At 42.5% G+C, this 23,671-nt stretch overlaps 1 protein-coding gene across 1 annotated transcript; it reads left to right on the top strand.

Moving 5' to 3' along the window:
• Window positions 1-1,388: 1,388 nt before the first annotated feature.
• On the top strand, window positions 1,389-23,372 carry LOC139543816 (G-protein coupled receptor-associated protein LMBRD2B-like). Its single transcript, XM_071350256.1, has 18 exons — window positions 1,389-1,528; window positions 10,140-10,352; window positions 10,510-10,625; window positions 11,296-11,394; window positions 11,611-11,778; window positions 11,978-12,188; window positions 15,664-15,738; window positions 15,923-16,036; window positions 16,177-16,360; window positions 18,098-18,279; window positions 18,418-18,551; window positions 18,849-18,954; window positions 19,045-19,142; window positions 19,346-19,449; window positions 19,565-19,611; window positions 19,716-19,830; window positions 20,078-20,204; window positions 20,365-23,372. Exons 2-18 carry the CDS (start codon window positions 10,179-10,181, stop codon window positions 20,426-20,428), a joined length of 2,118 nt encoding a protein of 705 aa, XP_071206357.1. The 5' UTR covers window positions 1,389-1,528; window positions 10,140-10,178; the 3' UTR covers window positions 20,429-23,372.
• Window positions 23,373-23,671: the final 299 nt, after the last annotated feature.

Genomic DNA, 23,671 nt, shown 5'->3' on the forward strand with positions numbered 1-23,671 from the left:
AGAAATGTGACGAACAGACTTGTTGGAAAGGTGGCATCCTATGACAGTGTCATGTTGAAAGTCACTGAGCTCTTCATTACGGGCCATTCTAGTGCCAATGTTTGTCTATGGAGATTGCATGGCTGTGTGCTCAATTTTATACACCTGTCAGCAATGGGTGTGGCTGAAATAGTCGAATCCACTAATTTGAAGGGGTGTCCACATACTTTTGTAAATATATTCTATATACCCATTGATTCTTGAAGAACATAGTGGAGCTTAGTTCAACTGTTGTAACCCATGAGAACCCAAAATATATGCTTATTTTACTCCAATGTTTGCAAACAAAGTAAATGGAAACAAACAATATCGTCTTAAAACATGTTTACAACTATGCATTATAGCTCTTTCTATTAATTTGAGAGTTGAAACATGTCCCATCCCTCAGCTTTTTTCGCCAAAACAGTGGTGGGGAACACACTGTTATTGTTTCAACTGCTCATTTTTTATTTTTTTTACCTTTATTTAACTAGGCAAGTCAGTTAAGAACACATTCTTATTTACAATGACGGCCTAGGAACAGTGGGTTAACTGCCTTGTTCAGGGTCAGAACAACAGATTTTTACCTTGTCAGCTCGAGGATTCAATCTAGGAACCTTTCAGTTACTGGTCCAACGCTCTAATCTAACCACCCGATTGCTGCTTTAAGGAGGCCAAATGACAGTACAAGGACAGACTGGAGCAACAATTCTCCACTAGAGATTGCTCATCTGTCTGGAGAGGGCTTCAAAAGTTCACCAATTACAAACACAAAGCCCCCATATAGCAGGCGACTCCCTACTGCCGAAAAAACTGAACCAGTTCTATTGCAGTTTCGAATCACAAAAGACCCTCAACATTCAGGTCACTACCCCCCCCCTCCTCCAATCTACTAGCAACCCTGCACACCTCTCCTTCCCCCATTTCTCTCCAGGCTCCTTTCTACTGTGCCATCCCAGACAACGTATAGAGACAGAAACAGACAGAGGAATTTACACAAAGTTTATATACATTATAACCAAAAATTATAAGTGAACATAGAGAGCTGTGTAAATTCCTCTCTGTTTCTGTCTCTATATGTTGTATACTGCTAGCAGCACCATATCACCAATAAAAATTCTGGGTATGTGTAAATGTATTAACCGAATAAAGGTGATTCTGATCTGGAATAAGAACATAGTCATACTGATTTTGAGTGATTTTAATGCTTCCTTCTTTCCAACTTTTCTTTATTTTTGTCTGCGTTGTCATTTTGAAAGACGTGGCTCTCTCTGACTTTATTATTGGTTCCTGTATATGTAGTCCATAGTATTTTAGCTCAAAGGTACTTTGAGACAAAACATGTTAGAAACGCCAACAATTCCCATCATCCTCAGCGGCCATAACGCAGACCAGGAAGAACCAAGGATGTGACGTTATTTCTTACATGGTACACAGTGGTTGTATTTTACAATATCATAGCTGGGATTTTGGCTATAATTCTAACCGTATATTCGAAACAAAAACGAAGGTAAGATACTATTTTAGCGTGTGTAGTTAGCTACAAAGACAGCTTGTTCGCGAGTCGAGGTTAGCTAATGCTAGCTATAATTGAAAATATTGACAGGTCGTTTGCTATTAATATTTCATCGCGGGCCAAAATGCGATAAATACATCTATAAGGCAATTGAAGCGTTGATCTTAATTTGGTTTGACAAGTTAGATTTTATGTTGTTTAACAAGTGTGAAAGCATCTTTGTTTGTTTTATTATTGAATTGTAATGTGAGCTGACATACTAGCTAATACGTTGGGCGCGTTCGACATTGCAGCCGACTTTAAGTCAGGTCGAGACTGACTCTGATCTACACATCACCTTGCATCCTAAATAACTACTCAATATTATTTGTAGATCAGTCATTCAGTCACTATTTACCCATCATACATCACGGTTTTGATGCTCTCGAACACGGCCAATATGTAGAATTAGCTAGTTAGCAAGCAAGGCGGCGCTCTCTGCTCATTTGAGGGATTTTATGTTTCCATACACGGGTTTACATTTTTCTAGCGATTAGGGAGTGACCGTTATTTATAATAAGGGTTGCATGGAGAAAATCGGACCTCTCAGAAATTAAAATGGATGGCCCTCCCTATATTTTACCTAAACCCTCCCTGGATGCTTGAAAGTGACCTTCCCCTATATACCCAAAATAATAATTAAAACAAATGGGATAGCAGAAAACATGTTCACCATCAGGTCTTGGACAGACCAGATCCTTAGATATGCATCTTTAGAAACTGTTGCTGTAAGCATTACATGGATTTTGATGGTACACAGGGCTGCGGGCCAGCAGGTTGTGGGTTCGCAGACCACAGTATGGGTGGAAACATACCCTTCATAGTAAAAGCATTGCATGAATCTATCATCGTATTTGCAGGTCCGAGAAAAAATGTCCTATTGTAGATTAGAACAGTGTTGCGGCGTCATTACAGCCTGGGGTTCGATCCCAGACTGTGTCATGACTGGGAGTCCCATAGGGCGGCGCACAATTGGCCCAGCGTCGTCCAGGTTAGGGGAGGGTTTGGCCGGGGGGGGACTTTACTTGGTTCACTGAGCTCTAGGGACTTCTTGTGGCGGGCCTGGCGCCTGCAGGCTGACTTCGGTCGTCAGTTGAACAATGTTTCCTCCGACACATTGATGGAGCTGGCTTCCTGGTTAAGCAAACAGTTATTAAGAAGCGCGGTTTGGCGGGTCACGTTTCGGAGGACCCATGACTCGACCTTCGCCTCTCCCGAGCCCGTTGGGGTTGCAGCGAGGAGATAAGATCGTAATCACGAAAAGGGGGTAAAAATAAAAATCTGAGACATCATTAGGATCTGAGCCTGGTACTTTCAAAAGTTAGGTCTACCAACGCAGAAAAATGTAAGCTTTATCTGCAGGCTACTCTTCTTCTGTTGCTTAACGAGGTCACAAGTGTTTCGCTAAAAGCTGGCTGGGTTTAAACATTTTCTAATGTACAGAAATTGAATAGCTTAATCAATTGATAGTGACTGAATTAGATTACTCCCCAAGCAAATTAAAAATTGACTTTTCTGTTAAATAAGGTTGTAGTTCAGCCTCTCAATGTTAAAGAAATGAAAAAAATGACATCACCATATGCATCGGAGTCACTTCTTTCCCGGGTATTTTACAGCTTGTTTCTAGCATAAAGCATCGCGGACCAAAGCGCTGTTATGGATTACTTTATTAAAACGGATCCGTTTTATTTTCTTCTAAATCTTAAGCTAACAAGGGGTAGGCCTATGCCTTTTGCCATTTTGCATACTTTCTCAAGTCGAGTCTTGGTTTTAACTTAATAGCCCTGATATGGAGGTAGGGCATTTAAAGAGTGCATGGTGGTTGGAGGAACTGACCGACAAATCTATGGATATAGCAGCCTTTAGTCTAATATAGTCTGTCAAACAGGTAGGCCTACCTCATAATAGAAAGATGTAGTCTCCAACACAAAGCTCTTTTGTTGTTAGCAAAGTCTAATTAAAATTAAGACAGTTTAAATTAGAGGTCGACCGATTATGATTTTTCAATATTGCACTTTTACTTTCTTCTCCAACACTTTATTTTTTATCTTTATGTTTCATTATTTATTTGAGACTAAATTGATTTTATTTATGTATTATATTAAGTTAAAATAAGTGTTCATTCAGCATTGTTGTAATTGTCATTATTACAAATGTATATATATAAAAAAAATTGCAGATTAATCGGTATCTGCTTCTTTTTTTTTGGTCCTCTAATAATCTGTATCGGCATTGAAAAATCATAATCAGTCGACCTCTACTCTCAGACCATGAGAAACAATATTTTCTGGTCTGATGAAACCAAGATTGAACTCTTTGGCCTGAATGCAAAGCATCACGTTTGGAGGAAACATGGCTCCATCTCTACGTACAAGCATGGTGGTGGCAGCATCATGCTGTGGGGATGTTTTTCAGCGATAGGGACTGGGAGACTAGTCAGGACCGAGGGAAAGATGAGAATGGCCTTATTTCTATTACAGCATATTAGATGACTCTCATTCATTTTCCAATCACCCAGTTCAATATTACAGCGATGGGTTTAGGCTACTATATATCACATTTTCCCAATATCAAATCAAAATGTATTGGTCACATACATGGTTAGCAGATGTTAATGTGAGTGTAGCAAAATGCTTGTGCTTCTAGTTCCGACATTGCAGTAATATCTAAAAAGTAATCTAACAATTCCCCAATAACTACCTAATACACACAAATCTAAAGGGGTGAATGAGAATATGTACATTATAAGTATATGGATGAGCGATGGCCGAGCGGCATAGGCAAGGTGCAATAGATGGTATTAAATACAGTTGACGTCGGAAGTTTACATACACCTTAGCTAAATACATTTAAACTAATGTTTTCACAATTCCTGACTTTTAATCCTAGTAAAAATTCCCTGTCGTAGGTCAGTTAGGATCACCACTTTATTTTAAGAATGTGAAATGTCAGAATAATAGTAGAGTGATTTATTTCAGCTTTTATTTCTTTCATCACATTCCCAGTGGGTCAGAAGTTTACATACACTCAATTAGTATTTGGTAGCATTGCCTTTAAATTGTTTAACTTGGGTCAAACTTTAAAGGTAGCTTCCCACAATAAGTTGGGTGAATTTTGGCCCATTCCTCCTGACAGAGCTGGTGTAACTGAGTCAGGTTTGTAGGCCTCCTTGCTCGCACATGCTTTTTCAGTTCTGCCCACAAATTTTCTATGGGATTGAGGTCAGGGCTTTGTGATGGCCACTCCGATACCTTGACTTTGTTGTCCTTAAGCCATTTTGCCACAACTTTGGAAGTATGCTTGGGGTCATTGTCCATTTGGAAGACCCATTTGCGACCAAGCTTTAACTTCCTGACTGATGTCTTGAGATGTTGCTTCAATATATCCACAATATCTTCCTCCCTCATGATGCCATCTATTTTGTGAAGTGCACCAGTCCCTCCTGCAGCAAAGAACCCCCACAACATGATGCTGCCACCCCTGTGCTTCACGGTTGGGATGGTGTTCGGCTTACAAGCCTCCCACTTTTTCCTCCAAAAATAACAATGGTCATTATGGCCAAACAGTTCTATTTTTGTTTCATCAGACCAGAGGACATTTCTCAAAAAAGTACGATCTTTGTCCCCATGTGCAGTTGCAAACCGTAGTCTGTCTTTTTAATGGTGGTTTTGGAGCAGTGGCTTCTTCCTTGCTGAGCGGCCTTTAATGTTATGTCGATACAGGATTAGTTTTTACTGTGGATATAGATACTTTTGTACCTGTTTCCTCCAGCATCTTCACAAGGTCCTAATTTGCACTTTTCGCACCAAAGTACGTTCATCTCTAGGAGACTGAACATGTCTCCTTCTCCTGCTGTTTCCTGAAGTCCACGATCATCTCCTTTGTTTTGTTGACGTTGAGTGAGAGTTTGTTTTCCTGACACCACACTCCGAGTGCCCTCACCTCGTCCCTGTAGGCTGTGTTGTTGTTGTTGGTAATCATGCCCACTACTGTTGTGTTGTCTGCAAACTTGATGATTGAGTTGGAGGCGTGCATGGCCATGCAGTCGTGGGTGAACAGGGACTACAGGAGAGGGCTGAGCACTCACCCATGTGGGGCCCCAGTGTTGAGGGTCAGCGAACTGGAGATGTTGTTTCCTACCTTCACCACCTGGGGGCGGCCCCTCAAAGTCCAGGACCCAATTGCACAGGGTAGGGTTGAGACCCAGGGCCTCCAGCTTGATGATGAGCTTGTCAATGTTAGCGAGCCGCGACGGTGGCACTATTATCCTCAAAGCGGGCAATGAAGGTGTTTAGTTTGTCTGGAATTGTGACGTCGGTGTCCATGACGTGGCTGTTTTTGTAGTCCGTGATTTCCTGTAGCCCTTGCCACATACGTCTCGTGTCTGAGTCGTTGAATTGCGACTCCACCTTGTCCCTGTACCGGCATTTCTCTTGTTTGATTGCCTTGCGGAGGGAATAACTACACTGTTTATATGCAGCCGTATTTCCAGACCTCTTTCCGTGGTTAAATGCGGTGGATCGCGCTTTCAGTTTTGCACGAATGCCGCCATCCATCCACGGTTTCTGGTTAGGGTAGGTTTAAATAGTCACAATGGGTACAACATATCCAATGCACTTCTTTATAAACTCACTCAGAGTCAGCGTATAGGTCTATGTTGCTCTCTGAGGCTGACCGAAACATATTCCAGTCCGCGTGATCAAAACAATCTTGAAGCGTGGCTTCCGATTGTTCAGACCAGCATTGAATGGTTCTCGTCACTGGTACATTCTGTTTGAGTTTCTGCCTATAAGACGGTACGAGCAAGATGACGTCGTGGTCGGATTTGCCGAAGGAAGGGTGGGGGAGGGCTTTGTATGCATTGCAGAAGTTAGAGTAGCAGTGGTCGAGTATTACCCCTGCGCGTCGTGCAATTAATATGCTGATAGAATTTAGGTAGCCTTGTTCTCAAATTTGCTTTGTTAAAATCCCCAGCTACGATAAATGCAGCCTCCGGATATATAGTTTCCAGTTTACATAGAGTCAATCAATCAATCAAATGTATGTATAAAGCCCGTTTTACATCAGCTGATGTCACAAAGTGCTGTACAGAAACCCAGCCTAAAACCCCAAACAGCAAGCAATGCAGGTGTAGAAGCACGGTGGCTAGGAAAATCTCCCTAGAAAGGCCAGAACCTAGGAAGAAACCTAGAGAGGAACCAGGCTATGAGGGGTGGCCAGTCCTCTTCTGGCTGTGCCGGGCGGAGATTATAACAGATGGCCAAGATGTTCAAATGTTCATAGATGACCAGCAGGGTCAAATAATAATCATCACAGTGGTTGTTGAGGGTGCTACAGGTCAGCACCTCAGGAGTAAATGTCAGTTGCCGATCATTCAGAGTATCTCTACCGCTCCTGCTGTCTCTAGAGAGTTGAAAACAGCAGGTCTGGGACAGGTAGCACGTCCGGTGAACAGGTCAGGGTTCCATAGCTGCAGGCAGAACAGCTGAAACTGGACCAAATCGGAAAGATTGGTAGGAGCAAGCCCATGTAATGCTTTGTAGGTTAGCAGTAAAACCTTGAATTCAGCCCTTGCCTTAACAGGAAGCCAGTGTAGAGAGGCTAGCACTGGAGTAATTAGAGTCCAGTGAAGTTCCGTGGGGGGTGTCTTGGTGTTTGAGGGGGAATGTACACAGCTGTGACAATATATAGCCATCATAAGGTTGCTAAAACCCAGCCTATGAATGAAAGTTTACAACGTAGGTGCACACAGGTCGAGAGACAAATTTGAGGCGACAGACAGTGACATTAAATACTGCCTTGCAAACTTGCCTGCATCTAGCTGATATAGGGTGTAATCATTAGTCCAACCGTTGCAAACGAGAGTTTCTATTGGACACATTCAGGTATGTTTATCCCCGTTTGCTTCAGTTTAATATTTTTTTGAAAGTGAACTGAGTTCACTTTCATAGCAACCACGTAGTATTCATTTTATGCGCTCTCCTCCTCTCACCTTGTCCCTTCGCTTGTGGACTTCAATGCACAACACATCAGCTGTATGTGACCAGGCGAAAAAACCTTTCCAAGCCAAACCTCTACACACAGCCTACATCGTTGTCACCATATTAGCTAAAGTAACGTCATAGACAGCATAGCTAATGAAACTAACATGTTAGTAAACCTGCTGCAATCATGCAGTAACATTAGTGTACAGTCAGTAAGCAGTTATACCGGCGGGCCCCGGTGGCAATAAATTAGTCATACCAAAAGCTTACCTTGACTTGGAAGAGTTCCAGTGTTGTGTTGGATAGTCATAGCCAACTAGCTAATATAGCATTGCTCTGTTTGAGCAGGGTGTTGCAGTAGGCTAAACTAGCTAGCTGTATTTGCTAGCTAAGTGAAACTGAAAGTGAAAAAAATGACAATCTCTCTATATTTCTCTCTTGCTTCTCCTTCATTGAGGAATAAATACTATTACTAAGAAAACTATTGTCTTTCTCACTCTGAGTCAACTACTCACCACATTTTATACACTGCAGTGCTAGCTGTAGCATATGCTTTCAGTACTAGATTATTTCTCTAAAACTTTGATTGGGTGGACAACATGTCAGTTCATGCTGCAAGAGCTCTGATAGGTTGGAGGAGGTCCTCCGGAAGTTGTCATAATTACTGTGTATGTCTATGGGAGGGGTGAGAACCATGAGCCTCCTATGTTTTGTATTGAGGTCAATGTACCCAGAGTAGGACGGAAGCTAGCTGTCCTCCGGCTACACCGTGGTGCTACCCTACAGAGTGCTGTTGAGTTTACTGTAGACCTTCTTTGCAAAATAGTGTGTTTCAACCAATTGTTTGGTGATGCGATTATATTCAGTATAGTTTTATCTGAAATAATTACTTTTTAAACGTTTTACCATCTTTACAATTTCCTCCTCTGAGGAGCCGCCACTGTCGCACAGTGCTCCCAAAATAATACTCCTGCTCGCACAGCAAAATATTTGGTCGCATATGCAACCACATTGGTCGCGCTTTAGAGGCCTATGCTCCATTCAGTTTAGGAGTCTCAAAACCCCAAACCCTGCTCTCCTCAGAACGCTGCAATCAATACCTGTGCTTCTTCCAAAGCAAAATTGAAAACCTCAACACCATCCTGTCCTCTCCAGCCCCTTAGTTGATCTACGCTTCCTGAGTCAAGGTTCTCCACCTCCACCACAGTCACTACTGCTGATGTAACCAAGCTGGTTAGGACAATGAGGCCAGGAGGCCCACCACTTATTCACTTGACACTATTGCCCACCTCCCTGGTCAAGACCTGCTTACCTGCTCTGGAGCCTTCCCTCACAGAAATCATCAAGTCCCTTATCACTGGATGTGTCCCTCCTCAGCTCAAACTCGCCTCAGTCAAACCAGTACTTAAAAAGGCTGGAGCTTTATTTTTTTCTTAAGATCCCCATTTTATTTGGATCTGACCCTGACAACATCCAGAACTACAGGCCTATCTCCAACCAGCCCTTCCTGAGTACGCTCCTCGACACCATCTGGCCACTCACAACCTATTTGAGCCCTTCCAGTCGGCTTTAAGAGCTCACCTCCCCCATCTTCCAAGCAAAACAATTTAGTGGCCCCCCTCTTGACAACAGAGAGAAGTTTTAGAGTTCATTTCCTGCAATTCTACACATTTTGCCTTGGGGCGGAGAGAAGATTTCGCAATTTTATAACTCCGTTCATGCAATTCTACTCATTTTGCCATAGGGTGGAGAGAAATGTTTGCTAAGAAAATCAATGGGGGCCCCCCGGTTGGTAATTCCACCTTGATTACTACAAGTTTAATTATCTGGCCGCTAGCCTAACTTACCAATCTAAAACATGTTAGCCCACATGGGCTAGTTGAGTTACTGTCAGTGACTGACAAGAGAGAAAATCTGTACCCAAGAATCTGTCTGTCCTCATTCTACCCTCTTGCCCCACACACACCTTCACTCCTCCAGGTCTATCTCCCTTCAGCAGCCCCACAGCAGACTAAAAACTATGGGTGACACGGCTGTGGAACAGACTTATAGTCACTGTCAGGGCTGCAGAGTCTCTGGCCTCTGCATTTAAGGCTCAGCTCAAGACTGAGCTGTTCAGAAAAGCTTTCAAGGACCTCTGTTAATTCTGTTCTACTGTCCACTGGACCTGACAACACCTGTATATAGCTTTGATTGACGTCTGCTTACTATGTCCTGTGTTTTGGATTGTTTTTATTATTAGAATTTTATTTTTGATTAATTTCTTCAGAGCCTTGGGTGTAAGAAAAGCCAGCGTTCTCTCCAAAGGAATGTTAGAGAGGCGCTGCGCCACCTTGTGGACTGGTAACATATGTTATCATATAAGGCAATTGTTTGCTCTAGATTGCAGGAAATGGTGGTTACAGTTCCCCCCCGGCTGTACGCAGCAGCACCATCTCATTAAAAGAATCCGCGGAAGAACCCTGAAAGCAAATTTTAAATTAATTATTATTTTATTAGGTAGTGAATATGGCATTTCTCTTTCACAGCCTCTAGTCTATATAACTTCTAGGGATTGATTCTAAAACTTTGTCTCTTTTCAGTGACTGTTTTGCCGTTGAGAGAGCGGTAAGAGAGGCAGGATGAGTGGGGCTGCGCTGGGCATTGAGATAGTGGTGGTGTTCTTCCTGGCTCTGTTCCTGCTGCATCGTTATGCAGACTTCCGTAAGCAGCAGAGGATGGTGCTGTTTGGCACCTTGCTGGCCTGGTACCTGTGTTTCCTCATCGTCTTCATTCTTCCTCTGGACATCAGCACGGTTAGTACTATTACTGAACACATTCACCACACACTGAAGCCCCATCTTATCCATTCCCTTTGACAAAAAAATTGGATCAAAATGGTGACCATTAACTTTGTGGTGTCTGTGTGTTTGCATACCTCTCTGATGTCTTCCTGTGTGTTTGACCTTTCAGACAATCTACAAGCAGTGTAAGATTGATCATGAAGAACATCCCGCCGTACTCCCTGTGACCCCACTGCTATCCAATCAAACAGCAGGAAACTCAACTATGGCCACTGCCACTAAAAGGTTAGAGTGCCTAGGGTGTCATCAAATGTTCATGTGTAATAGGATTTGGTTCAGCATTCAGGGTAATGACATGATAGGTCAGGATTTGGTTGAACAAAACGCCAGCATACCCTGGTTAAGACCAGGGACGAGGGGCCCAGCCAAAAAGCAGTAACCACTGCTGTAATTTCAAACATGACACTGTGTTTCAGCTGTCTTCTCAAACCAGAGAGGTTTTGCAGAGGCTCGTCTAAATCAGATTACAAGGCAGGTTTTGTATATCTGTTGTCACACACACTTATTTGCAACAGCTAGACGTAATCTAATTTCACTTATAAGTCCAGCCTCTTCCTACCATGAAAAGTTGAGTACTTCGGGTCCTTTTTAGTTTTGCTCATTGTTATGTAAAGTGTTTTTTTCCCAGTCTGACATGTTACCCTAATAGTTTATACAAGGCAAACATTGGAGTTCCATGGTTTTAAATATGAAGATCAATGTTCGTGTACTTTGCTCCAGTTTCAATGTTTTGATTCATCTTAAATAGGTCACCAGCACACTAGCACAGTATACACTGAGTGTACAAAAACATTATATAATTAACTCCGGGCGTACTCAGTGTATAATCAGTATAGCGTAAGCGTTATTTCCCCAAGTTTGCTTACATATTAACACTTTGTGTTTCCCTTGACAGTGTTCTCAAGGTGTGTTACAAGCCATGGAGCTACATTCCAGATGGAATCATGCCTGTGTTCTGGAGAGTTGTTTACTGGACCTCTCAGTGTCTCACCTGGTGAGGTTTAGAGCAGAATTTGCATGGTGTTGTATGTACTGGAAACACTAGACTGACAAGGACTTGGGACAGGAATTGTCTGCCCGAGTTAATATAGTTTGACTGACCAGTCTTTCTTCACTAAGCCAATCACCCACATCTGTCCCTATAGAGATGTTCTCTTACTTCACATATTCTAGTACACCTACCTTACTCCAGATGTTTATGTTCTTGTAGGCTGCTGCTGCCCTTCATGCAGTCCTATGCACGCTCAGGGGGCTTTTCCATCACTGGGAAAATAAAGACTGCACTGATAGAGAACGCCATTTATTACGGAACATACCTGCTCATCTTCGGCTCGCTGCTTATCTACGTGGCCGTTCACCCTCAGTGGCACCTCTCCTGGTGAGTGCACAGCAACATGGACAAATTAGTGGTTTGGAAAGTGTAGCTGTTGACTACAAAAACAACGTTTAACATTCCGTATTTCACCTCATTTGTATTCTACACAACTCCGTGCAAACATGGAAGGGTAATTAGGAGGAACCATGTTTGTCTTCGTCTCGCGTAAATCTGGTTTGGTATGTCTCCCTGCTTCTCTCAGGTATGAGCTGCAGACAATAGGCATCACTGCAGCCAACACCTGGGGTCTGTTCCTGCTGGTGCTGTTGCTGGGTTACGGCCTGGTGGAGATTCCGCGCTCCTATTGGAACGCCTCGCGGCGGGGACACCTGCTCATCAAGACCTACTTCAAGGCAGCCAAGCTGATGACGGAGAAGGCTGATGCACAGGAGAACCTAGAGGATGTCATGGAGGTAGGGAAAACTTCCTGCTCTCACTATGAAATGGAAACTTTAGTGTGCTCTGTTTCTTAGAAACTGAGTTAAATTGTGTTTAACACTAGAAAAGCCTGGCCTCGTTAGACCCCCCCCCCTTCGGGCCACATTCTAACAGTCTAATAAGACATTTTATATACAGTATGCTATCTCAAAAAATATCATTTGGTTGTGTTTATAACATTATAATACGAAAGAACATTTATTATCAAAGAACACAATAGCATTTTCAACTGTAGACCTTACAACGGTAAAACCACAAAAACGCCACAATTTGTGTTAAAAACCATTTAAATAAACATCGTCACAAATATCATTAATTCATTACAGGCAGGTCTTAAGGAACATTTTGATTTTTTTTTTTTAAACATTGAAGAAGAACAGAATAGCATTTTGAATTTAAATATATTACTGTGAGTTTTGCGAGTTTACGTGGGGAGCGCATAGAATCTTGGTAATTCTGTCAAAAAGTTATATATTTTTTTTATAGAGCTCAAGGGTTGTTTTGGCAATGATAGGTGATTTGGGAACTGCAGAATATGCTCTTTTTGATACTATGTAGACATTTGAAAAAGTCACTTTTTGGCGCTCTGTTTACCTGCCTGTGTCAATTCCAAGCCCCGCTGTGAATCAATCAATCAAATGTATTTATATAGCCCTTTTTACATCAGCCGATGTCACAAAGTGCTGTACAGAAACCCAGCCTAAAACCCCAAACAGCAAGCAATGCAGGTGTAGAAGCACGGTGGCTAGGAAAAACTCTCTAGAAAGGCAGGAACCTAGGAAGAAACCTGGAGAGGAACCAGGCTCTGAGGGGTGGCCAGTCCTCTTCTGGCTGTGCCGGGTGGAGATTATAACAGAACATGGCCATGATGTTCAAATGTTCATAGATGACCAGCAGGGTCAAATAATAATAATAATCACAGTGGTTGTAGAGCAGGGGTGTCAAAGTCAAATGGACGGAGGGCCAAATAAAAAATTTAGCTACAAGCCGAGGGCCGGACTGTTCGAATGTTCATTGAAAAATTTTTAAATGACGCATATAGTCTAGTGAACCTAATTGAACCTACTGAAAACCTAACAAATATATTCCAATATGATCAGATAAATAAAGCAATATTTTCTTATGGCTCTGTCAGTAATCTTTAATTTTCAACAGACACAAAAGACAAATTTCCTTTATATAAAAATCCCCATAACATGAACATTAAATGAAAGAAACCGGTATTCAAGGCACCATCAGTAGCCTATATTTTCTATTTTAGCAAAAGTGGGCTAAATTTACTTCAAAGAAAAAAACAATAATAGCAATTTTCTATCATCCACTCAACTGAAATATTTTTAAAATATAATTGGATTGAAATACAATAAAATAAAGTGCAAAAATCTATTAATCAAAAACAACACTTTGTTTAAGGAGAAGTAACATGCAGTGAAAACAAATATTAAACTTTAACTTTTAAACTTGAACTGAGTAAAAACTCTAAATATGTGATTGCACAGTAATGTTCACTTGTTTGAGGTTGAGGGTGATACTTGGTGGTGTCCCATCTTTTCCACAAGTTCATCAATGTTCGGGGTAAGGCTCTGAGCTGAGGAAATCCTCAGAATTGAGTGGAGGTGTTCAGCAGTAAGTCGACTTCTGTGTGATGTTTTGTTCAGGTTCATCAAAGAAAACAGTTGTTCACACAGGTATGTGCTGCCAAACATAGACAACGTTTGAGCAGCCTGGATGCGCAGCTGGGGCATTGTGTCGGGGAGGAAACGGGCGAACTCCGCAGCACCCACTGCCGCATATTTTGCCCTCAGTGCATCATTGCATTGGAGGTCAATCAACTCCATTTGGAGGTTTGGTGGTGAGCTTTCCACGTCAACAGCAAATGGGTTACCGAGCAGTTCCAACCTGCTTTTTTGTGCTTCAAAGTCAGCAAATCGGCGTCGAAAGTCAGCGGCAAGCATACCTATTTTATCAGCCAACTGTGCGCTCGGGAACGCACTGGTAGAGAGCTTCTCTTTCATGGTCTGGCAGCTGGGAAAGTGGCTCAAATTTTCTTTCCGCATCTGCGTCTCCCACAGAGTCAGTTTGGTTTTAAATGCCTTCACTGTACTGTACATATCAGAGATGACATGATCCCGACCCTGCAGCTGCAAGTTCATTGCATTCAGATGACTCGTAATGTCACACAGAAAAGCCATTTCACACAGAAACATTTCGTCTCGGAGTTGTGTTGTGTCTTTCCCTTTGCTGTCCAAGAACAGACAAATCTCCTCACGAAGCTCGAAACATCTTTGAAGCACCTTTCCCTGGCTTAGCCATCGCACCTCTGTGTGATAAGGCAAATCACCATGCTCCGTTTCTAACTCCGTCAGAAATGCCTTGAACTGGCGGTGATTCAAACCTTTGGCTCTGATAAAGTTAACTGTGCGCGTGATGATGCTCATTACATGCTCCATTTTCAAGGCTTTACCGCACAACGCTTCCTGGTGTATGATACAATGATAAGCTGTCAGCTCACCTGTCGCGTTTTCCTCTTGCATCTTTTCCCGTATCTTCGCCACCAGTCCGCTCCTGTGTCCACACATCGCAGGTGCTCCGTCGGTTGTCAAACCCACGAGTTTTTCCCAAGGCAGCTCCATCTCATTTACACAGCAGCCTACTGCTCGGTGCGTCACCGTTGCATTGTGGGAAATGTAGTATTGGTGCGTGTAAAAGATCTGCGGGCTGCCGGCTTGCTGCGGTCTGCGGGCCGGTTCTAATAATAAATCAAGATCATCCCAGGGGCCGTAAAAAACCTTCTCGCGGGCCGGATGTGGCCCGCGGGCCTTGACTCTGACATATATGTTGTAGAGGGTGCAAAAGGTCAGCACCTCAGGAGTAAATGTCAGTTGGCTTTTCATAGCTGATCATTCAGAGTTAGAGACAGCAGGTGCGGTAGAGAGAGAGTCGAAAACAGCAGGTTCGGGACAAGGTAGCACATCCGGTGAACAGGTCAGGGTTTCATAGCCGCAGGCAGAACAGTTGAAATATATTGCAACAGATTCTTCATATACAATTCATAATATTCTCACCCATCAGTCTATTGTCAATTTAATCTCCTCTTTAGGCTAACTCTCTTATTCTATGTGTGAATTTATTTTTCAGGTGTAGTTAGGTGTAGTTTCGATGGGCCATCAGCTACGCAGGCTGACTGCCAGTGAATGACTTGCGGTGAATAAGGGGCAGGGGGGAAAAATGTCATGTCCTCTTGAAATGGCTTATAACTCAATATGTTTGATTTTATAGACTTATTTAGGAAAGTCAAGGACAGGTGGGGACATGGCACGACTTAAAAAATGGCAGAGTAATTAAAAAAGTGCATTTTGTTTTGAGTCAACATGACGCTCTCGGCTCCCCTAGAGTTAATTGATGTCCTTTTTTTTTTTTTTGTCCACATTTGTTGTGCGTCTTATTTAGGAAGTGCGAAAGGTCCAAGAATCCATCAAGTACAACCACCCACTGAGGAAGTACATCGATACTGTTCTTAGAAAGGTAAGATTAAAGGAGCTTCACGAGGAAAGAAACAATTTGCACGTTCTTAGTGAAGAATAGATGGAGCCCCACCACAATCTCTGCTCCGTGTGCTTAAAGTGAGGATTAAACAAGTGAGGAATGTGACGTGGCCTGAGAGAGACGGGCGCCTTTTGTTAATCCTAACACGAGTTTTCTCCCTTAGTGCCCTGTGGACTACCAGGAGAAGATGGGCAGAAACATGGATGACTATGAGGACTTTGATGACAAACAGAACACCTATCCCAGTGAGAAGAGCCTGGTGAAGCTTCACAAACAAGTAAAATGAAGAAATATATTAGAAGGCTTTTCACTTAAGTATTTAATTGTGTTTACTTTATTTTACTGATATATCCAGTAGCTATATTAGATTCAATTGTGGTTAAATCAGACTAATGTGGTTATTTTGTGAATGGTCAGGTAATTTACGCAGTGCAGAGGCACAACAGGACCCGTGTCCAGTGGCTGATCCTCCTGCAGCAGGCTATGCACCTGGAGGATGTGGCAAAGAATGAGACCAGCTCAGCCCACCAGTTTGTCCGCAGCTTCCCCTCCACAGAACCAACTAGCTGGCTCAGCCGATACTTTTACACTCCTACCGTAGGTGGGTCACATCAAATCAAATCAAGTCACATACACGTGTTTAGCAGATGTTATTGCGGATGTAGCGAAATGCTTGTGTTTCTAGCTGTAACAGTGCAGTAATATCTAACAAGTAATATCCAACAATTTCATAACAACACACTCAAATCTGAAGTAAAGGAATGGAACCAAGAATATACAAATATTTGGGCGAGCAATGTCAGAGCAGCTCCGACCAAGATACAGCAGGAAAGGAACATGAACAGGAAAGATCACAGCATACACATATGAGATGAGCAATGCAAAATATGTAAACATCATCAGAGTGATTAGTGTTCTACTATTAAGGCGGCCAGCGATTTTAAAGTCTATGTATATAGAGCAGCAGCCTCCAATGTGCCAGCGATGGCTATTCAACAGTCCGATGGCCCCTGTCCCTCAGTCTCTCGGTCCTAGCTTCAATGCACCTTTACTGACCCCGCCCTCCGGACGACAGCAGGGTGAACAGGCAGTGGCCCGGGTAGCTGCCGTCCCCGATGATCCCCTTGGCCATCCTGTGACATCGGCGCTGCAGGTGTCCTGGAGAGCAGGCAGCCCGCCCCCGGTGATGCGCTGGGCAGACAGCACCAACCTCTGGAGAGCCCCGCGGACGGTGCAGCCACCGTATCAGGCGGCGACACAGCCCGACAGGACGCCTGGTGTGCATCTGCAAAAGTTTGTGAGGGTTTTAGGCGCCAAGCCAAATCCCCTCAGCCACCTGAGGTTGAAGAGGCGCTGCTGCGCACCCTTAACCACACTGTCCACACGGGTGGACCACCTCAGTGTCAATGATGTTTACGCCGAGGAACTTGAAGCCCTCCACCTTCTCCACTGCGGTCCCGTCGATGCGGACAGGGGGGCACCCCCTCCGCTGCTTCCTGAAGTCCACGATCAGCACCTTTGTTTTGTTGACGTTGGGTGAGAGGCCATCTTGCCGGCACCACACCCCCAGGTATCCCACTTCCCCCCTGCAGGCCGCCCGGCACTGTTGGCAATCAGGCCCACCACTGCCGTGTCGGCCGCAAACTTGATGACCGAGCGGCCACGCAATCATGGGATTACAGGAGGGGGCCGAGCACGCATCCCCGCTGGGCCCCAGTGCAGAGGACAAAAGAAGTGGAGGTGCCCTTCACCACCTGGAGGTGGCCCGTCAGGAAGGCCAGGACCCAGTTGCACAAGGTGGGGTTCTGACCCAGGGCCTCAAGCTTAATGATGAGCTTGGAGGGTATTATGGTGTTGAATGCTGAGCTATAGTCAATGAACAGCATTCTTACATAGGTATTCCTCTTGCCCAGATGGGATTGGGCAGTGCAGTGTGATGGCGATTGTATCGTCTGTGGATCTATTGAGGCGATAAGCAAATTGAAGTGGGTCTAGGGTGGCAGGTAAGGTAGAGGTGATATGATCCTTGACTAGTCTCTCAAAGCACTTCATGATAACAGAAGTGAGTGCTACAGGGCCATTTAGTTCAGTTACCTTTTGCTTTCTTGGGAACAGGAACAGTGGTGGACATCTTGAAGCATGTGGGGACAGCAGACTGGGATAGGGAGAGATTGAATATGTCCTGGATCAACTTTACAACTGACTGATTGTTCACTCACCTACAGTATGCTCTTCGCAGTGTTGGGTGCAGGGCTGTCTAGTCTTCCATTCCGCTTCTCATTTGGGATGTTTCTGAACGTCTAAGATCCTTGTGTGTTTGTATGTTGTTCTTCTCCAGAGTGGTACTGGGAGTGCCTGCTGAGACATTGGTTCTACCGGCTGCTGGCTGTGGTGCTGTCTCTGTTTTCTGTGGCCGTGGTGTGGTCTGAGTGCACCTTCTTCAGCACCCGACCCGTCCTCTCACTCTTCGCTGTCTTCATCCAGCTCGCTGAGAGAGACTACAACTACTTGTACATTGAGGTGAGATGCCAACGGAAAGCAGTTCCTGGTGTACTACTGTACTAATTGGTGTATCTGATAATATCAACATCCTGTTGTGTATTCATAATTCAGTTGGAGCTTGTCGGTCTCTCACATGGTTATTGTTTTGTCCACTAGATGGCGTGCTTCATCACCATCTTCTTCCTGTGCACCTGTGTTTACTCCACTGTGTTCCGGATCAGAGTGTTCAACTACTACTATCTGGCCTCACACCACCAGACTGACGCCTACAGCCTGCAGTTCAGTGGCATGTAAGTGACTAGATGGTAGAGAGCAGTGAGAGGATGAATTTGGGTCTGATTGGATAGCTAAGTATCAAAGAGGGAGAACATCTCTGGAAATCATAGACAGTATAAGGTAGAAATGGACGAAATTGACATTCAGAAAGTGGTGTGTGTTTCTGGTTTTGGTGCATGTGTGCACAGAGCTATACTGTATGAGGACAGCTACACTGGAAATGACCATATCATCCCTTACTTTTCACCTGGTATATGTTTATGTAACATGATTTAATGTTAAATGTCTAATGTAGTCTTGTTGCTCTTTAGGCTGTTCTGCCGTCTGACCCCTCCTCTGTGTCTGAACTTCCTGGGTCTGATCCACATGGACTCTGCCATCTCCCACCAACTGAAGGAGCAGACGGCCTACACCTCTGTAAGACACAGCACGTCCTTCTGACAGTGATCCAACGTATTCCTTGACGTGTTCTTTTCCTCATGTTGATGATATGTCACTCCTCTGCAGATCATGGGTTCTATGAGGGTCCTATCGTTCATAGCTAATGGCTTCTACATCTATTACCCCATGCTCATATTACTGCTCTGCATCGCTACCTACTTCAGGTGAGTCCAGTCTGCTGTTTAGATTTTGGAATTCAATCGCATTTGTAGATCAATAATATTAGGATACATGATGATATCAACTTACTGTTCTACAAGGAGTACTCCTCCAATGACCCAAAAGGACTATCAGCGCACATACATACTGTGCAAGAACAAGTATTGATTTATGATAGACCATCACTGTTTCTGTATGAACCCTTTAGCCTGGGCACCCGCTGTCTGAACCTCCTGGGCTTTCAGCAGTTTGTGGGAGACAATGAAATGACCTCTGACCTGATCGATGAGGGCAAGGAGCTCATTCGGCGAGGTTTGGCACCACTTGAATTGAAATCTTTTGACGGGGGAAAAAAGCTTTGGTTTTCTGTTTGTGTGTGGTTGTCGACTAAAACAACGGTACTTAGTGATTTCTCTGTTTCTAACAGAGAAAAGAAAGCTCCAAAGGATTGAGGATGGAGAGAACCGACGAAGGGTGAGTGCCTAGTTTTCATTTCCCATGCCCCTTTATTGTGTGCGTTGGTAGTTATTTTTTGCAAAGAAACAGATCCAGATGATAACGTCAGGCCTGTGTTGTAGGAGTGGAAAGAGCGCTATGGTAACACGCGGGAAGACACCGCCAGGAACAGGATTAGAAATGAAGCAGCAGAAATGACAGAGACCAACTACTCCGATACTGTCCCTAACACTAGACGTGAGTGAATGGTCGCAAAGCCTGCTTACATTACGTTGTACTTGTTTTTCTACCGTTTGGCTAGATTTTACTCATTGCTTTGTTAAACAATTAATCACTGGTTTGTTTCCTAATGTAGTCATGGCTCATCATAATGCCACTAAGGATATCAACACCACATCTTCTTTATAAATCCCTTCTAACATGTATCGGAATTGAGCTGCGGAAGGCAGTGAAATGGTTTTGATTGTTGTCTTTTCTCCAACAGAGGCCAAGTACTCTCGGACTGGCAGAGGAACAGAGAGAGACTCTATAGAACTTCTCCAGGACGCAGAGCCTTTGGACTTCAATGCAGAGACACTTTCAGACGACCCTCTTGAAGCAGGCTCCACCAGGTAATACGTCCTCCAGTGCCCACTCTTATCTAATTAAGTGTGTTAGTATAATTTTCTGCTCTGCTGTGGTCGATACCTGTAAGCAAATAACACAGACGTGTGTGTGTGTGTGTGTTGTTAAACATATACAGTATGCTCACTGTGCCTCTCCATGTTGCAGACATGTACCAGGCAGGTACCTGTCCATGTCCTCGTCACGGAGCAGAATCTTTGATGACGTTTGAGAGAAGTAGAGAGGGGAAGTCGAAGGAACAGGAAAGCTAGAAACACACATTAATGTTCATCCTCCACTTTTCAGGGAAGACCATACGAAGGAGAGCCGCTCTCTCAACCTCTGTGAATGTAGCACATGACCTCTATCTCACACTACACTGTTGGCCTGATGTATCTGCTACCCCTCGTTTCCAATAGCTTGTCGCCTGTCAGAACACTCCAGTGGCTGTTAATATACACTTCCCCATTAGGCAGATAGCTGTCCTCCCCAGTGCCAGCCAGTGTGCATCATGTCATGAATGCATGAACCTGTACCCTATTTGGGCTTATCATTGTTAATCCGTTTTGTTATTTCATTTGTTACTTATGTGCATGAATTTCAATTAAAGGTCATCTGTTCATTTGATACCCACTGGAATGTGTCTTCCCTCAAATCTGGTTGACGGGTTGAGCGAATTGTTAATTTTTTTGAGAAGATAAGTAATTACCACTAATGAAGGATATTCTGGAGGCGGGAGACATTATATACACTACTGTTCAAAAGTTTGGGGTCACTTAGAAATGTCCTTGTTTTTTGAAAGAAAAGCAAAAAATATTGTCCATTTTAAAATAACATAAAATTGATTAGAAATACAGTGTAGACATTGTTAATGTTGTAAATGACTATTGTAGTTGGAAACGACATATTTTTTATGGAATTTCTTCATAGGCGTACAGAGGCCCATTATCAGCAACCATCACTCCTGTGTTCCAATGGCACGTTGTGTTAGCTAATCCAAGTTTATCATTTTAAAAGGCTAATTGAACATTAGAAAACCCTTTTGCAATTATGTTAGCACATGGAATAGCCTTCATTTCTCAGAACAAGAATAGACTGACGAGTTTCAGAAGAAAGAGCTTTTTTTCTGGCCATTTTGAGCCTGTAATTGAACTCACAAATGCTGCTGCTCCAGATACTCAACTAGTCTAAAGAAGGCCAGTTTTATTGCTTCTTTAAATCAGGACAGTTTTCAGCTGTGCTAACATAATTGCAAAAGGGTTTTCTAATGTTCAATTAGCCATTTAAAATTATAAACTTGGATTAGCTAACACAACGTGCCATTGGAACACAGGAGTGATGGTTGCTGATAATGGGCCTCTGTACGCCTATGTAGATATTCCATAAAAAATCTGCCCGTTTCCAGCTACAATAGTCATTTATAACATTAACAATGTCTACACTTTATTTCTGATCAATTTGATGTTATTTTAATGGACAAAAAATGTCCTTGTTTTTTAAAGAAAAGCACATTTCTAAGTAACGCCAAACTTTTGAACGGTAGTGTGTGTGTGTGTGTGTATATATATTTTTTATGCGTTTGTATTTATCTCCGAAAAGTTCCTAACTACCTACTTATTTAACTGTGCCAGAAAAATAGAAATAGTGGAACAAATGATCAATGTTTCAATTAATTAGTCTTGTGTTGTCACTTGTCAGTCTTGTAGAATTCTATGATTTATGGTTCTGGTTTATGGAAGGATGGACAGTTGCTTGGGACTGTTTCTGAAGCTGCTACCATAGAAACGAAGTGTACAGTAGACAGTCCTCTATTTCTTGTATAATCTATGTGATCAGGCCCACACTGAGCTAACACACATGGTGTTTATACTGCCCATAGAGCTGAATACTAACTTGAGATGTGTGTTCTTAATTCACATTTTTTGTGCAAGGGAATTGATGTCAGATTTGTGTAAATCGGAACTCAAGTGTGAATTCAGCACATAACGCTAGAGATGTTGTTGCAATTGATGGAGGTCAACTGATACAGCTGTTATGTATACTCTCTTTTCTATTCCTAATGTCAGAATGACCTTAAACTTTCGTGTTTGAGAATTTATTTGTTTAAATTCTGTTGAAAGGCCTGTTTTAAAAAAATTCTTTGCAATATTGTGTCATTAACCATTGACCGCTTGACATTTAGTAAACTATTTAGAATTTAGGTGTTAAAGAATCTACTGAAGTCTTTTTGGGGTATCATTGTGCCATTTATTGTTTTATTTGTGTTTATTCGGCTGCATTACGAAAATGGCAAATGCACATTTTCCCAATTATGATTCAATTTTTTGGTTTTAATTACTTGGCTCAATCAACAACAAAAAAGTGACCTTCAAATGTCTTACATTTTAAATATTTATTCTTACATTGATCAAGAGGTCTTGCTGGCAGGTACAGCAAAGCAACAGGCCATTTACATCTCTGAAATACTGTACATTCCCAAACATCTTTCAAGGCAGGGTCCCAAAAGTAGGACTGCACAATGTGTCAACATGGAATAACTACTGTATGCGCTTAGTTGGATTGAGTAATTCAGATGTAACACACACACACACACACACTCAATAGCATGCAAGTTAAATGCATGATATTCATATTTGAAGGAGATGGACAATTATCCTAAAATCATGTTCAATTATAATTGAATGTAATCTGCTGTAAATAATATTTTAGATTTAACCAGAAAAGTCTCCATGTCTTTGTTAATGATGCACTGTTGTATATTTTGTTAGATTTTTTTTGTTTTGTTTTATATTGTTCTTTTAATATAGCAGACAGAAAAGGTCAACACATGTACAACATGCTATTTATTGTAAATGAATTGAACTACATCTGTTTAGATGCCCATTTAACTTAATCTCCTTAATCTCTGTAAAAAGTAAGAAATGAATTAAAGTTCCTAATGAATTATACTGTAGTGTTAGTGAGATGGGTAACCTCACACTGATGATTTTGGTGAAGACGTTTTTGCTTTGTATCTTGAAATATATTATGTACAGGTATATTTCATTTTCTTTGCACATGTACTCTGATGCTGGAATGTTATAATTTATTAAACCCTGGTGTTGGTCCTCTGTGGGGTTTTTTATGTAGTATTTAGACTAAAGTGTTGTGGAACTAAATAAAACATCTTAAAATGATGTATTCCTATCATATTGTATTTTATTGGAGAGGACTGACAATTTACAGACAGGACAAGGGGCACCTATGGTGCACTTGAGTAACCTTTCTTTTCAACAATAAAAAGGTTATTATGATCTTCGTAAGCAGTGGTGGGAAAAGTACTCAATTGCCATACTTGAGTAAAAGTAAAGATACTTTAATAGAAAATGACTCAAGTAAAAGTGAAACTCACCCATTTAAAATTCTACTTGGGTAAAAGTTGAGTGTTTTTGAGTCTGCCAGATTAGAAGCAGTAGGGATGACAATGCGTAATATT

This window comes from Salvelinus alpinus, chromosome 18 (assembly GCF_045679555.1).
Source record: "Salvelinus alpinus chromosome 18, SLU_Salpinus.1, whole genome shotgun sequence".
Taxonomy (NCBI): domain Eukaryota; kingdom Metazoa; phylum Chordata; class Actinopteri; order Salmoniformes; family Salmonidae; genus Salvelinus; species Salvelinus alpinus.